Here is a 16,275-nt window from a genome sequence, read left to right as displayed (position 1 = left end):
TAAACGTTAAAAAAAATTTTTTAAAAAGAAAAAAAAAAGAAATAGTCAAGAGATATCAATTATATCCAGTTCTTTTGATGATGCTGTTGAGTTCAACTGTGTTTTTACTGATTTCTCCCTGCTGGATCTGTGCATTTCAAATAGAGGGGTGTTGAATTCTCCTTACTCTAGTAGTGGATTCATCTATTTTTCCTTGCTGTTCTATCAGTTTTGCCTCATTTTTTTTTTTTTTTGACATTCTCTTGTTAGGCACGTACACATTAAGGATTGTTAATGTCTTATTGGAGTATTGATCCCTTTATCATTACATGAATGCCCCTCTTAAAGCTGATAACTTCCCTTGCTCTGAAGTCTGCTCTGTCTGAAATTAATATTCTTTTTCCTGTTTTATTTTGTTTAATGTTAGAATGCCCTATCACTTGCCATCCTTTTACTTTTAATTTATTTATGTCTTCAGAAGAGGGTTCTTGTAGACATTGGATAATTGGATCTTGTTTTTTTGATCCACTCTGACAGTCTTTGCTTTTAATTGGTACATTTAGATCCGTGATGTTTAAAGTGATTATTAATATGGTTGGATTAATATATACCATGTTTGTTCCTGTTTTCTATTTGTTACTCCTGTTCTGTATTTCTATTTTTCCTCCACTGTTTTTCTTCATTTTACAGTTTTTGTTTTAAATTTTATTTTAGAGAGAGTGTGTGTGTGAGTGGGGGAGACAGGCAGAGGGAGACAGAGAGAGAATCCGACATGGGGCTCAGTCTCACGACTGTGAGATCATGACCTGAGCCGAAATCAAGAGTCAGACGCTCATCTGACTGAAACACCCAGGAACCCCATGCGTTTTGCAGTTTTAAATGAGCATTTTATGATTGAATTTTCTTTCCTTATTTGATACATCAGTTATAATTCTTTTTTTAGTAGTTACCCTATAGATTGTAGTATACATTTACAACTAATCCAAATTTACTTTCAAATAACACTTGACTTCTTCACTATAACCAAAAAATTCTGATTCCTCCCTGCATCCCTTTTATCACTGCTGTCATTCATTTCACTAATGCATAAACATACACACACACATACACACACACACACACACACACACACACACACACACATATAAGCATACACAATTGAGCGCATTGTTGCTGTTACCATTTTGATAAACCATCATCTTTTAGACCTATTAAGAATGAGAAAAACTAATGTTTTTATTTTACTTGCCTTTATGCATTCTCTGATGCACTTCCTTTCTTTATATAGATCCAATATTCTGACCTATATCATTTTCATACTCTGAAGAACTAGGTCTGCCAGCAAAAAAAATTCCCTCAGTTTTTGTTTGCCCGAGGAAGTCTTTATTTCTCTTTCACTTTTAAAGGATAATTTCCTAGGGTACAGAATTCCAGGTGGGTGTTTTTATTCTCTCAGCACTTGAAGTCTGTCCCTGCACTGTCTTCGTGCTCGCATGTTTTCTAAGGGTAAGTCAGATGTAGTTCTTCTCTTTGCTCCTCTGTAGGTAAGGTGTTTTATTCCCTCTGGCTTCTTTCGAGACTTTTTCTTTATCTTTGATTTTTTTTTTTTTTTGCAATTTGAATACGCTATGCCTATGTGTAGTCTTCTTTTGGCAGTTGTCTTTCTGGGTGTGCTTTGAGCCTCCCGGAACCATGATTTTGTGTCTGACATTACTTTGGGGGAAATTCTCAGTCATTATTGCTTGAAATACGTCTTCTATTCCTTTCTCTCTGCTCCTTCCGGTATTCCCACTATGCTCATGCCACCCTTTTGTAGTTGTCCCACAGTCCTTGGATGCTCTGGTTTTTATTTTTTCAGTCTTTTTTCTTCTTGCTTTTTTATCTGGGATGCTTCTACTGACCTCTCCTCTAGCTCAGAGACTCCACTCTTCTCCCTTTTGTGCTGCTTTTCCAATTCTGCCAAAGGGGCAGAAAGTTCCTACACATGCTGTCCCTACCTCCTTCTACCTTTGCTCCTGGCTGCTCTTATTATCTTCATGGTATCAGCTTAATATCACTTCCTTAAGAGGTCAACAGGGATTACTCTACCTAAATTAGTCCTCCTTTTCTATTCTGATACCTTTTTTTTTAAATTTTTTTTTTAATGTTTATTTTTGAGACAGAGAGAGACAGAGCCTGAACAGGGGAGGGGCAGAGAGAGAGGGAGACACAGAATCAGAAGCAGGCTCCAGGCTCCGAGCCGTCAGCCCAGAGCCCGACACGGGGCTCGAACTCACGGACCACGAGATCGTGACCTGAGCCGAAGTCGGACGCTTAACCGACCGAGCCACCCAGGCGCCCCTATTTTGATACCTTTTAATTGCACTGATACTGTTCCATAAGTACACATTTATTTGTGTGGTCATTTGATCGTGACATTCTTCCACACCAGAATGTAAGTCCTTTGAGGACAGGAATCACACGTATCGTGCTTTCTGCCATGCCCCCCAGTGCCTACGCTGTCTGGCCTCTGCCTACCCTGCTGAATGAATGAGTCTTATCCACGAGCAAATTCAGAGGTCATTCATATATCTTGGTCTCTCTCCTTTATTTCTCTCTCAATTTTCAATCCTGCATTTCTAGCTCAGTTTGAAGTCCATTCTTGGAGATTCCACAGATTCCTTCAATTCAGATGCCCCCTCCTCTGCTCCACATGAACTACTATTGTTCTTCCCAGATCTGCTAATTATTCTTTTTTTTTTTTTAATTTTTTTTTTTAATGTTTATTTATTTTTGAGACAGGGAGAGACAGAGCATGAACGGGGGAGGGTCAGAGAGAGAGGGAGACACAGAATCTGAAACAGGCTCCAGGCTCTGAGCTGCCAGCACAGAGCCCGATGCGGGGCTCGAACCCACGGACCGCGAGATCGTGACCCGAGCTGAAGTCGGCCGCTTAACCGACTGAGCCACCCAGGCGCCCCAAGAATTATGCTTTTTCATTCTCCAAGTTTTTGACAATGAGTATGTGTTGCTTTCATAATTAAAAAGAATTGTTATTAAAAGTAATTTAGCTTGAGCTGAAGAATACTCTGGGCAAGGTAATGTTTTGACATTGAGGTCTTGAAAAGTTGAGCAGTAGTTATGTAAACTGAGGTGAGAAAGGGAATCACAAGCAGAGTGAATAGCACTGGAGAGATATAATAGTAGGTATATTTAAGGACCAGCGACTCATTCTGTAGAGTTGAGGTGGAAAATACCTGTGCAACAATGCTAAAAGTTGAGGTTATGGGCATCGGTGGAAACCAGTCGTTAGCCTTCTGAAAGTTACAATAGGAGTCAACGAAGAATCTTACAAGGAGTAGCTCAGTTGGGATTGTCTTTAGAAAGGTCACTCAAGTGGCCATATGGCAGATTGTTTGGAGAGGGCACGGTCTGGCCAAACAACAGGAGGTCAAGTGTGGGATGACCGGAGCTTAGGGTAATCCAGAGGGAGGCTGAATGGAGAAGATACGGCGAATTGTAAAGACTAATGAAGGAATCTTTTCGGACTGGGTGTGTTACTGGATGTGGGGAATGAGAGGGAAGCTTAGCAAGATGTCTGGATTTCTGACAGGATGACGAAGTAGATGATGAGGCCATTCCTCCAGACAGAAAATATCGGGTGATATATGAATTTAGAGCTTAGGAGAGAATTCCAAACGAGAAACATAGATCTGGGAGTCTGTGGGTCACAGGGTTAAAGCTCATGTATGTCCTTGGAGTCTGAATAAGAGAAGCATGTTTCCAGTGATGGAGTCCTGGCCCCCTCATTTTAGGAGGAAGGCTTGGAAGGGGTACCCTTGATGGGGCAGAATTTCTTTGTAAGTTTTGGGTGGTTGAGTGTTTAAGAAGAAAAGTGAGCAGCGTCCAATACCTCAGAGATATCAAGAGAGATAAGGACAGAGAGATGATTGCTTCATTTGGACCAGACGGATACATACTGGTGATCTCAGCTTGGGGGAAGGGGGGGGTCTCAGTGACACGGTTGGAGTCGACACTGGTGGCAGAATGTGCTCATTTACTGTGGCCGCTTACCATAGCTGAGCCTTGGTCTTTTCAGTATGAAAGAGGAGGTATTATTCTCGATGTAGGTCCTATTTTAAACTCGTTCCTTCACAAACACATTCCAGGAGCCCAGCCCAGAAACAGTCAGGCAGGAGGCCTGCAGTCAGCACGGGCTGCCTCTCCCTGCCTACCCCCTCGGCCTCACTGACCAAGGCCCCCTCTTCATATTCGTTGTCTCAGATGCATAGTTCGCTCCAGTGATTTCCAAGGCTTGTAGGGGCTTGCAGGAGAAATGTGATTTTCGACACCGAATTAGTTCATCTTCAAAGTGTGCTTCCCATCACGTTTTTGTGATGCTGATGGGGAAGCTGCTTCCTCAGGATACCCTGGTTGCCGAAAGCTGAGTGCTCTTTCGGCAAGGCTATTTGGAAGAAAAGGATTGTATGCGGTCTCTTCAGAAGTGACTGAGACACTCTCAGGAGAATTCAGATCTTTCCCTCAACAGGATAAAGTCGACCTGCATTCCCTTTCTTGGATGATGTGGCCGTGGCCTTCCGTGATAGCTAGGACCAGAGAGAAGAAACTGTGTGTGTGATTCGTGCCGCTTGCCTGAGGAGAAGCAGACTGAGCCCTGATGTTGCCTTGGCACGGACTACAAATAACCTGTGCAAGAGTGTTTACAGCGGGCTCATTTAAATGAGCACATCGCTGTGCTCCTGGGAACAACCTGTTGGGAATCTGAGCCCCACAGACAGCGGGAGACAACCACGCTCCCTGAGCGAAATTACCTTCCGTTTTGCAGGTCTGAATTTTATGGGAAACGGGACCTGGTTCCGACCAGTCTGCCGTTCATGTTTATTGAATTCCTACTGAATTCCCTGACAGCTGGGTGGATGAAGAAAGCACTTGTACTTAACAGTGAAACTAATAGCCACGAACATTCACTGGGTTTCTTGATAGGCATCGTCTAAAGCACTTGGCTGTGTCAGCTCGTCACACGTGTGAGGCGGGTAGTCATTAGCCCCACTTGGTTCGCGAGGAAACTGGGTGTAAGGGGGCTAAGGAACTTCCCCCATAGTTGCATAGCTAGTTCCCCTCTAGTTGCATAGCTAGAAATGGGGACAGCTAGACTTGGACCCATGCACCGAATTCCAGAATCTGTTTCCTTAACCGTCGCACTATACTGGTGGTATTTGTACTTTTTGTATTGCCCGAAGTATAGCTGAAGTTTGTAACTGGAAATAAGACGTGGTCTGGTAAAGGATGGCCGGCACAGTAGGGGCTTATGTGCAGACAGCAGTCCCGTGTAGACAGACTCAAGTATCTCCACACCTGTCCCAGACAGAAAGTAATCGGGTGGAGTCATGCTGAGCACGAGGGCTGTTGAGACCTGGAGAATTGCTCCTTGTGAAGGGGGCAGCTACGTATAAACACACCAGAGTCTGTCTGTCAACAGGAGCCAGAAATCTGGATTAAAAAAAATTTTTTTTGAATGTTTTTATTTATTTTTGAGAGAGAACAAGACAGGGACAGAGACAGAGGGAGACACAGAATCCGAAGCAGGCTCCAGGTTCTGAGCTGTCAGCACAGAGCCCTACGTGGGCCTCGAACTCACGAACCGTGAGATCATCAGACGCTTAACCAACTGAACCACCCACACACCCCTAGAAATCTGGATTTTAGTGTGAAATGTCCAATTTGAAATAACACCTTGCTGTTAATGACCTTCCTGTGTCCATTAACGGTTAAATTGTAAAGACCTTCCTCTTTACAACACTGGCTAGGCTTTCCTGCAGTAACTAACAGCCGCCAAAGCTGAGTGTCTTACAACAATGGAAGATGACTTCTTGTTAATGCTCCCTGTCTGACACAGGGTCCACGGGGGTCTCTGCTCTTGGAACGTCCCAGTGATCAGACTGAGGGGGGCTCTATTAGAACACAGGTGTTACATAGTAACTATAGTAGTAAGAAGGGGAGCATGTGACTCATTCACTGACCCTTAAAGCTCCTCACAGAAGTGACACCAGCACTTAGACTCCTATTTGATTGGCCCAAGACAGTCAAGACCACACTCACCTTCTAAGGGGGTGGGAAGTACCGTCTTCCATGGGCTGAAGGAGAAGTCCCATATTTTAGAATATCTCTAATGACTACCGTAGCTCCATACACTCTGGTTTTCTAGGCAGGAATCTAGAAGTTTTTCTAAGGTAGAATCCACTTGTTGGGGATCTCAAACAGAAGTTGACTCAAAAAATTGGCCCTTGAAAGGGGCGCCTGGGTGGCTCACTCGGTTAAGCATCCGACTTCAGCTCAGGTCACGATCTCACGGTCCGTGAGTTCAAGCCCCGCGTCGGGCTCTGGGCTGACGGCTCAGAGCCTGGAGCCTGCTTCCGATTCTGTGCCTCCCTCTCTCTCTGCCCCTCCCCCGTTCATGCTCTGTCTCTCTCTGTCTCAAAAATTAATAAACGTTAAAAAAATTAAAAAAAAAAATTGGCCCTTGAAAGAGTAAATTAGACTTACCTAAAAAGATTCAGATGTGGTTTCATATGGAGGAATGCCGCTTAATTCCAATGCTATCTTCTTTTAGTTGGTTAGGAAGTCGTATGCAGAAACTGTGAAATAATCCTTAGCTGAAGTGATGATTTATGGAGGAGAATTTCTCCCCGGAAGCGCTGCTCATATACTTTAAATATTTGTTTAAATCCGATATCTTGTGTAATTTGTCTCATTAACTGCACTGTAGGATATGAATCTTGTCTTGTTAAATTATTCCCCGTGGTGCCTGGCTCTACAAAGGTTGGTTATTTAATAGATGTTAATTTATTGATATGTTTTCTCAGTTAGTGGTTTTTAAATCATTATGATTAGAGGTCTTGACCTCAGGAGATGTCACCGAGGTTGAAAACACCCCAGGCAGTTTTTCAAAAGTTGCTTATTATTGGTTCGGATGAGAGCTGAGAGCCCAAATTTAGTAGTCCCTTACTTTCTTCTTTTTTTTCTTAAAATAATTTTGTTTTTAAAATTTTTGAGAGAGACAGTGTGAGCAGAGGAGGGGCAGAGAGAGAGCGAGATCCAGAATCCAAAGCAGGCTCCAGGCTCTGAGCTGTCAGCACAGAAGCCTACGCGGGGCTCGAACTCACAAACCACGAGATCATGACCTGAACCGAAGTCGGACGCTTAACGGACTGAGCCACCCAGGCGCCCCAGTAGTCCCTTACTTTCAGGGGCAGTTCTGACTTATACCCCATGAATCATAAGGCAACCAGACTTTCTTTTCAGGTATTTTTTTTTCTGTGATGTTTTCACATGCTTTTTTTTTGGCTGTAAGTTTTGGATGAACTGTCACTTGAAAGAAAATTTTAAAACAAATGTAAGTGCTCAGGGAGGTACTTGCTTGCCTAAGATCTTACAAGGCGCTAAACACTCTTCAAAATAAGCCCATCCTAGCTCCTAAACCCACACCCTTTCTGGATGACCAGATAGAGAGTGGTGGTCATTCTCATGAAATGCAGGGTGCTCAGGGACATGAATTGTGAGGACAGAGCTTGGCTCGGAAACAGTGTTTCTGTAACTTCATGGTAGAATTATTCCCCTTGGAGAACGTTGCACGAACACAAGTTACTCATTGATTGAATCCCAACCACGCAAGTGCGTTTCCAAAATCAATCACCCTTAATTCGTTCCACATGTACTCGTAAATATTCATATAATTGCCAGTGTGACTCGTTCTTTGTGGTCCGTCTGCCGGTGTAAAGATGGGGAAGGTGTGGCATGGTGTGAAGATTCTGGGATCAGTGGACCTGGTTTTCAGGCTCTTCCTGATGATGCTATTTACCAGCTGTGTGATACCGAAAGGCCAGTTGACCTCAGTAACATTCAGATGCCTTATTTGGAAAATAGAGGTAGAAGACATCACCCGAGTCATCAGGTTGCTGTCAAGATTTAATGAAATAATACGCGCACGGTGCTTGGCATGATGCCGGACATGTGGCAGGCATTCGATAAAAATCAAATATTACCATCATTCTTTCATTATTAGCTTGAGAAAACCATCTAATCAGGATGAGAGGATCTCAAAAGTCTTTGGAGTTAGCTACTCCTCAGATAATTTAATCCCCGCACTGGTTTTCCCATCCTGCCTAGCTCCCGGTTGAATACCTGTTCTTGGAGAACCCTGGCTTCTCAAACTTTCCGATATCGAACTAAACTTAGGCTTAAACCTGTAGCTCTCACCGTTTGGAAACACAAAGAACAGATGTAAACCCTTGCCTCATGACAGCCCTTTGTGAATTTAAAAATATCTTTAATCATGGGCTTTTCCTTAAACTTCCTTGGAACTTTTCCTACCTCTCCCTGAAACTTTTATTTGATCTTTCTCCTTCCCTTCAGCACCGAAACTTTGGAAGGAATCATCCATAGATGTGGTTTCAACTCCCTCCAGTTTTATTTTGTCTTCGACACCTTGGATAAGTGTCTGATTCAGCAGCTCCCCATGCTGGCAGCGGGGGGGGGGGGGGGGGGCGACATGCCCAGGAGTCAAAACGAAATGAAAACCAGAGAAATGATAGAAGGGACCCTTTTTTATTGAGCCTTTTGAAATGTTCTAATCCCTGTACTGAGAGTTTGTACATACATTTTCTCATTGTATCCTTACCAGACCCTATGTGAAGTATGTATTATTATTTGTATATTACTACTCATTTATTTTTTTTTAATTTTTTTTAATGTTTATTTATTTTTGAGACAGAGAGAGACAGAGCATGAACGGGGTAGGGTCAGAGAGAGAGGGAGACACAGAATCTGAAACAGGCTCCAGGCTCTGAGCAGTCAGCACAGAGCCCGACGCGGGGCTCGAACTCACAGACCGCGAGATCGTGACCTGAGCCGAAGTCGGCCGCTTAACTGACTGAGCCACCCAGGCGCCCCGACTACTCATTTATTTTTTATTTTTATTTTTTTATTCTTGAGAGAGAGAGAGGGAGGGGCAGAGAGAGAGAGAGAGAGAGAGAGAGGGAGAAAGAGCAATTCCTAAGCAGGCTCCACACTCAGCACAGAGCCTGATGTAGGGCTTGATCCCATGACCCTGGGGATCATGACCTGAGCTGAAATCAAAAGTCAGATGTTCAAATGACTGAGCCACCCAGACGTCCCTCTTATCTCTATATTACTCTTGAGGGAAATGGGTCTCTTGAGAGTTTGAATTGTTGGTCATCCCGCATCTTGAAAGCATTGGTGGGGCTGGGCAGGGAGCTGTCTGCCTCCAGAGCCCCTGGTAAACACCAGGTATAGAAATACAAATAAAGTTGAGTGAGTGTAAGGAGGGTAGAGATAAAATCTCTCACTAGGTAATATCAGCCGGCACATACTATGTAGAAGATGTATTTGTAAAATAAAAAGAAACGTGGCATAGCCCTTCGCCTCATATACAGAAGCTCACAATCGGGTAAAGCCCCACACATGCACGCACACACAAATTGCTCACAAAAATAATAAGTCACAATTATGAGTAAGGACTAAAAGGTAGCAGTATAGGCATATGCGGTGAGACATCTCCCATTCATTCCTTTCTTGCATTTAAAAATGGTTTATAGGGGCGCCTGGGTGGCTCAGTCAGTTAAGCCTCTGACTTCGGCTCAGGTCATGATCTCAAGGTTTGTTGAGTTCAAGCCCAGTGTCGGGCTCTGTGCTGACAGCTCAGAGCCTGGAGCCCGCTTCAGGTTCTGTCTCCCCTGCTCTCTCTGCCTCTCCCATGCTCACACTCTGTCTCTCTCCCTCAAAAATAAAGAAACATTAAAATAAATAAATAAAAATGGTTTATAAAGATACGCACGTAGGTATAACGGCAGAGGAAGGACCCAAGGTGTGGGTATAAGTAACGATAAACCGAAGGAGATGTAAAGATATACAATAGAGCGATGGGTATGTATTGATGTTGAGATAGTGTGGAAACGGAGATAAGAACAAAGAAAAAAGTGTTTAAAGCAAAATGGTGGCCCAGAAGGATATAGCGGACTTCAGGATGGTAGTCGTTTTGGGGAGAAAAGGAGAGAAAAGGACCAGAATAGGGTCAGAGGAGAGGAGGGGAGAGGGGTGGGGAGCCGGGTACCCAGCAGAAACAGTATCTCTAGCGTTCCGTTCAGTTTATATACGCACAAGTCTATGACTCAAATTAAAAATATACATTAAAAAAAATGGGTAACAATGTGCAGGGAGGGGCCGCGTCGGTTCCCCCCTTTCCATTAGATGGGGGGCGCGTAAGAGCCCCCCCCCCCAGCCCCCCAAGCGATATCCTGCAAGGCTTTACGGCTTGCACAGTTTGCAAACTCTGTCCTCGTGGAAGAGAGCCCCCTCCTGAATCCAGGAAGGCTCCCACCGGGAGGATGCTTCTGGAAGTGTCTAGAGCTGCAGCCCCGCGTTCTCACGCTCCCGTCGCCCGCTTCTGTCCGCAGGCGGTGGGCTGCGACCGGCACCTGGGGAGCGGCGCCCGCGAGGACAGCTGCGGCGTGTGCGCCGGCAATGGCTCCACCTGCAGGCTCGTGCGGGGACAGTCCAAGGCGCACGTTTCTCCGGAGAAAAGTAGGTCTGACCCCCCGCGCCGCTGCACCGCCCCTTGCTGGACACCTTTGCCCGTCGCTGAGCTGCTTCGGCGGAGAGCGCTTCCGACCCGCGCTCCGCACGTCCCATTTCTTCCGGAAGGTGTCTGTCACATTCTCGGTTCCGTGAACTTCTCTGAGACCCCCGTTTCTTTGAATCTTTACCGAGACAGGTTTTGTTTTTTTTTTAAAGATTTGCCATTGTTTTAAGGTAAAGCATGAAGTAGTAATTTTTTTATTTGCCTCCCGTGCTTGCTAACAAGGTAGAGAACACCGCCTTGTATTTCTTACCCCATCTTTCCAGACCCTCTCCTCTTTCAGTGAACCACAAAAGTCACCTGTGCGTTTTTCCGGTTGGATGTTGGTCTTTTCCGCCAGCGTTTGTTACGTCACGAGTATGAACCGCTTGCCTGTTAACCTTCAGTTTTTTGGTGATACCTATTTTATTTTATTTTTATATTAGATATAATTTATTGTCACATTGGTTTCCGTACAACACCCAGTGCTCATCCCAGCAGGTGCCCTCCTCCGTGCCCATCATGCGCTTCCGTGACACCTATTTTAAATATTGGCTTCGGTTTGTCGTTTGGCTTTCAATATTGTTTGTGTTTTTAGGATCGATAGTTTCTAAGTTTTACGTCCTCAGAAATTTTCATCTTTTTTTTTTTTTTTTAATCTCAGTGATGTCCGCCTTTTGTAATCCCACGATTTGGGGGTCAGTAAGCATTTTGGGTAAAGGGCCAGGTAGGGTTTTAGGGCTCGGCAGGGCGTATATGTTCTGTCTCAACCCCCACGCCCAGACAATGCCTAAGCACAGAGCATGGCTGTGTTCCAATAAAGCTTTATGTGCAGGGGTTTCAGTTCAAGCTAGACTTGCTGTAGAAGTCAGCCGTGGAAACTGGGCGTGGCGAGGAGTACCCCAAGGCCCAAAGACGACCATGGCAGCAAGCGACAGTGATGGGAAAGGGCCCGAGGCCGAGTGGCCTGCCACCTGTTACTGGCTGCAGGAGGTGGGGAAGCCGGCGCCTTGAAGGAGGTGCGGCTGGTGACCCACGGGCCAGTCTGTTACATCCCTGCCTCCTTAGCGTGCATCCCGGCGGAGAAGAGGTTCCGCCAGACAAGCTGGTGCCGAAGCAAGTGAAAGCTTTGAGGGTGGAGGCCACTCTTCTGATGCCAGAGAAACGCTAAAGCCGGACTGCTCGGCCGGTGTGCACCTAGGGACCTCAGCCCTGAACGTACTAGCAAGGACCCTTCCCAGAATACCACGTGCGAGAATTGCTGGTCGCCCGGGACAGCCCGCATCGTGGGTGCCGTTATCCTAGGTTTCCTGCATCTTATTACAGGTCAGAAAGCAGACCCTCTGGAGGGGACCTTGTTGAAGTCTGGAGGGGTAACCCCCCCCACCCACCTCAGCTGTGACTTTTTTGGAGGCTGCAGTGATGTCCTCCTCTCAGATCCTGCTGGGTGTGTTCCTTCTGCTTTGGCACCCACGTGGTGGGACAGCCATCCAGCCCAGGCCTGGGGCCACGCCCTCCACCTCCCAGAGCCTTCCTCCCAGAGCACCTGCTCACTGTTTTGTGTCCTCCCCAGCGTTTCCTAGCTTCTAGTTTCCATGAGCACCTTTATGTTGCAAAACCTTCTTTTTTTAAATTTTTGAGAGAGAGAGAGCATGCACACGCAAGTGGTGGAGGGGCAGAGAGAGAGGGAGAGAGAAAATCCCAAGCAGGCTCCGTGCTGTCAGCGCAGAGCCCAACACGGGGCTGGATCTCATGACCCCTGAGATCACGTCCTGAACTGAAATCAAGAGTCAGATGCTCAAGCGACTGAACCACTCAGGTGCCCCTCAAAATCTTCTTTTATAATTACAGTCCTTATGTCCTAGTGACATTATCCTTTGATAAAAAGGCTTGCTTTTCAATACTTTGAATGCACATTAGACATTCATAATAAAGCAGCACACTTTGGTTTTGAAGCTTTTCTTTTTCCATTTTTAAGTAAATCTATATCTGTATAATGGATAATATAGATAATAGATATATTTATTTCTGACCCAAAAAACTAGACTTGTTATACATTCAGGAGATTAAGTGTCATCTGTCTGGTATTTAAGCAATGTCTAAACATCTAAAAGAAATATATAAGCATATATCCAAATATATAGAAAAAAATGAAAATGAAATCAAAATGGCTTATAAAAAATTAGTTAAACTCAAAACAATGTAGTAATGGAGGGGAAAAATACAAGGCATGCAGAAATTTTATTTATTTTTATTTTTACTTTAAGTTTATTTACTTATTTTGAGAGAGAGAAAGAGAGAGAGAGAATCCCAAGCGGGCTCTCTACTGGCAGCACGGAGCCTGATGTGGGGCTCGAACTCACGAACCATGAGATCATGACCTGAGCCAAAATCAAGAGTTGGACACTTAACCAGCTGAGCCACCCAGGTGCCCCTAAGGCATACAGAAATTAAAAAAAAAAAAGGAGCAAACAGACCTTATTTACAAAAATAGGCAGCAGGCTGAATTTGACCCCCAGATTGTAATTTGTAAACCGCTGCCTTAAAAGGAAAAAATCTATTCCTGTGTATTTTCTGCCAGCACCCCTATGGTTCTGTTTTCCTCACGTAAAACCTTCCGTTCATTTGAATTTATTTTGATGTAACTTATGATATAGGGATTTTACTTGTTCTCTCCAGGTGGGAGAACACCATGGGAGGGTGTAGGGTGGGGAGGGTTTTCCAGGTGGAGGAAACCCAAAGTTGGTGCCATGATGCTCACGAAAAGCCTAGGCGTTCTTGAGAAACTGTTAACATGTTGCTCAGGCCTGAATCCTGTTCTGCACTGGACGGGATGAAGGAGGAGACAGATGGCATTCAGGAGGCAATCATAAGGGCCTTCCTTGTCGTGCTGCACACGTCAGGTTAGGTGGAAGTTAGGCAGGGGAGTGACGTGGTTAGATTTGTGTTTTAATAAAATAATCTTAGCAGCATGTCGAGGCTGGACTACCTGTGAGGGGAGCCTGGAGGCAAGGAGTCCCATCTGGGAAGCTTTTTGTAAATGCTTCAAAACTACTTTTTGTAAATAGAGGGTGTTTGAGATAATGAGGCCTTAGTCCAAGGAAGTGTGATGGGAGGCAGACCAGAGAGATCTTTAGGACATAGAATTTGCAGAGTCCGATAATCCTTGGAATGAAGACCACAAGAGAAAAGAAGAAGCGAGGCTGATTCCAGCTCCCAGCCTGAGCGGAAGGGTGGATATGCTCGCTGTTCACTTGGGTGAGGGATTCACGCAGAGGAGTCACATACCGACAGTAAAGCTCACCTCCTCGGATTTTCCTTCTCTTGGGAGATTTGGCCCCATGAGTATCAAATATGTCAGAATCTTTCTGGTACCTTCAAAGAGATGTTGATTGTATTTTGTTTGGGGTTAAAGGATTGATCTGAAATGTGCCAGTCCAGGGGCATCTGGGTGGCTCAGTCGGTTAGGTGTCCAACTTTGGCTCAGGTCATGATCTCGTAGTTCACGGGTTCAAGCCCCACATTGGGCTCTGTGCTGAAAGCTCAGAGCCTGGAGCCTGCTTCGGATTCTGTGTCTCCCTCTCTCTTTGCCTGCCTCTCCCACCCCTGCCCTGCACTCGTCTTCTGTGTCTCAAAAATGAATAAACGTTAAAAAAAAAACTAAAAAATGAAATACGCCAGTCCATTGTTGTCTGGTAGCAAAATCCCCTTATTGGTGGTAAATAAATTAGGTAAGTCCACCCAAAGAGAGTGTATAGAATATATCCCAAGGCTAAGAATTGCATCCTGGGGAGCACCTGAGGTCAAGGCGTTTAGCCAGCAAAGAACTTTAAAGGAACCTGAATGAGAGAAGATAGAAAGAATAGGTAAATGCAGGACTTCGCAAAAGCAGTATCACGGACGCCAAAGGACTGAGTATCTCCAAAAAGGAGGTGACGGTCAACCATGTTAACTGCTGCTGTGATACCAACTGGAATAGGAGTCCAACATGTGCTCTTTGGCAATTCAAAGACCACCCGTGACCTTAGCAAGAGTGGTCTCAATGAATTTCAACAGAAGCCAAAGCCTGACTGCAGTGGGTTGAGGAGTGAACACAAGTGACCAGAGATTATATAGACAGAGGATTTACCCAGGACAAAAGGAGAGTGCACACCCATGCCATGTCAGGAGCTGGATAACTATACAGGCAGGGAACATGGACAGGAATTAGCAGTATTCTAGAATATTGGATTTTTTTTTTTTTTTTTTTTTTTTTTTTTTGGTACTGTTCATTAAGAGGTGAGAGTCAGCTCTGGAAGAGCGAGGGCTCTCAGAGACTTGAGAGTGTTCCCATCAAAGAAAGAAGGGGAAGGAATTTATCAAAGACAGTAAAAAGCTAGAGTGATCTCTGTGAGGGCTCCCTGAGATGGCGAACCATGAGTTCGTAGAGGTTCCCACCGGTGGACATCATGAAGGAGCTGGCTTTGAGCGGTGGTGCACCAGTGAGGAAGGCTTTCTCCTACATATCATGGAAAACCCAACTTACAAATACAGGATGGTCTGCAGTAGACAGCCAAGGTTGGAGAAGCCGTTCTACTGTGTCTTTAAGGAACCAGACTCGTCTCTGTCTCCTTCATCATCATCATCTCCATCATCATCCTCAGAGGGTGGCTTTCGTCTCTGTCATTGCAAAGTCACTGTTCGACATTCACACCCATCCACACCCAGACAATAAAGAAGGTAGTGCAAAAACCATCCCTTGAATGCAGTACCCTTTGTTCAGGAAGGGAAGTCCTCCCCGGGGAGGGCTGCCTCATCACCCCGAACTGTGGCCTGCACACACGCTGGCTTCTACCGACCTGGGAAACCACAGATACAGCTTTCCACCCATTCTGTTATTACTGATATCGATACGGTGCTTTCGAATGCCCGGAATTGTCCTCAAGCATGGCGTACCACTTAGTTTCGCTACCCCCCTTACGTGATAGTTTTGATATCGTCAAACCCACCTCACCGATGAAGAGACTAAGGACCAGAGATGTTAAGGACCATCTCTCATAACTAACTATGAAAGACACTGTGGGGAAGTGGCTAAGAAGTTGGGTTCTGGGGCCAGACAGCCTGGGTTTAAATCCTGGGTTGGTTGCTTACTACTGTGTATTTTGGTTTTCTCATTTTAAACTGGAAACAGCAATAATACTGCCTTTGTAGAGGTGCTGTCAGGATTAAGTAAATCAATCGTGCTGAGCATTCCAAATAGTGTCTGGCACCTAGAGAGTGCCCAGTGAATGCTGGCAGTGTTTTTATTAGAAATATGACTCATTTGGGTACCAAAAGATGTCACACCTCTCACGTACATTAAACGTAAATGTGAATATTTATAAACAGATGTCCAAATCAGCAGTCAGTCGGTCTGGGTGTTGTTTCTTTTTTTTTTTTTAATTAAATTTTTTTTTTACATTTATTTATTTTTGAGAAACAGAGTGAGACAAAGCGTGAGCGGGGGAGGGGCAGAGAGAGAAGGAGACACAGAATCTGAAGCGGGCGCCAGGCTCTGAGCAAGCGGTCAGCACAGAGCCCGATGCGGGGCTCGAACCCACGAACTGTGAGATCATGACCTGAGCCAAAGTCGGACGCTCAACCGACTGAGCCACCCAGGCGCCCCATGGGTGTTGTTTTTAAGA

General features: G+C 45.1%; 1 protein-coding gene across 1 annotated transcript in view; it reads left to right on the top strand.

Moving 5' to 3' along the window:
- Positions 1-16,275, top strand: part of ADAMTSL3 (ADAMTS like 3) — a 347,575-nt gene that overhangs the window by 144,292 nt on the left and 187,008 nt on the right. The window contains exon 7 of the mRNA XM_042940846.1: positions 10,452-10,578. Coding sequence (XP_042796780.1) covers positions 10,452-10,578 — 127 coding nt within the window. The remainder of the gene's footprint in view (positions 1-10,451; positions 10,579-16,275) is intronic.

This window comes from Panthera leo, chromosome B3 (assembly GCF_018350215.1).
Source record: "Panthera leo isolate Ple1 chromosome B3, P.leo_Ple1_pat1.1, whole genome shotgun sequence".
NCBI lineage: Eukaryota > Metazoa > Chordata > Mammalia > Carnivora > Felidae > Panthera > Panthera leo.
The sequence above is the reverse complement of the archived record's forward strand: the minus strand, read 5'-3'. Positions and strand labels throughout refer to the sequence as shown.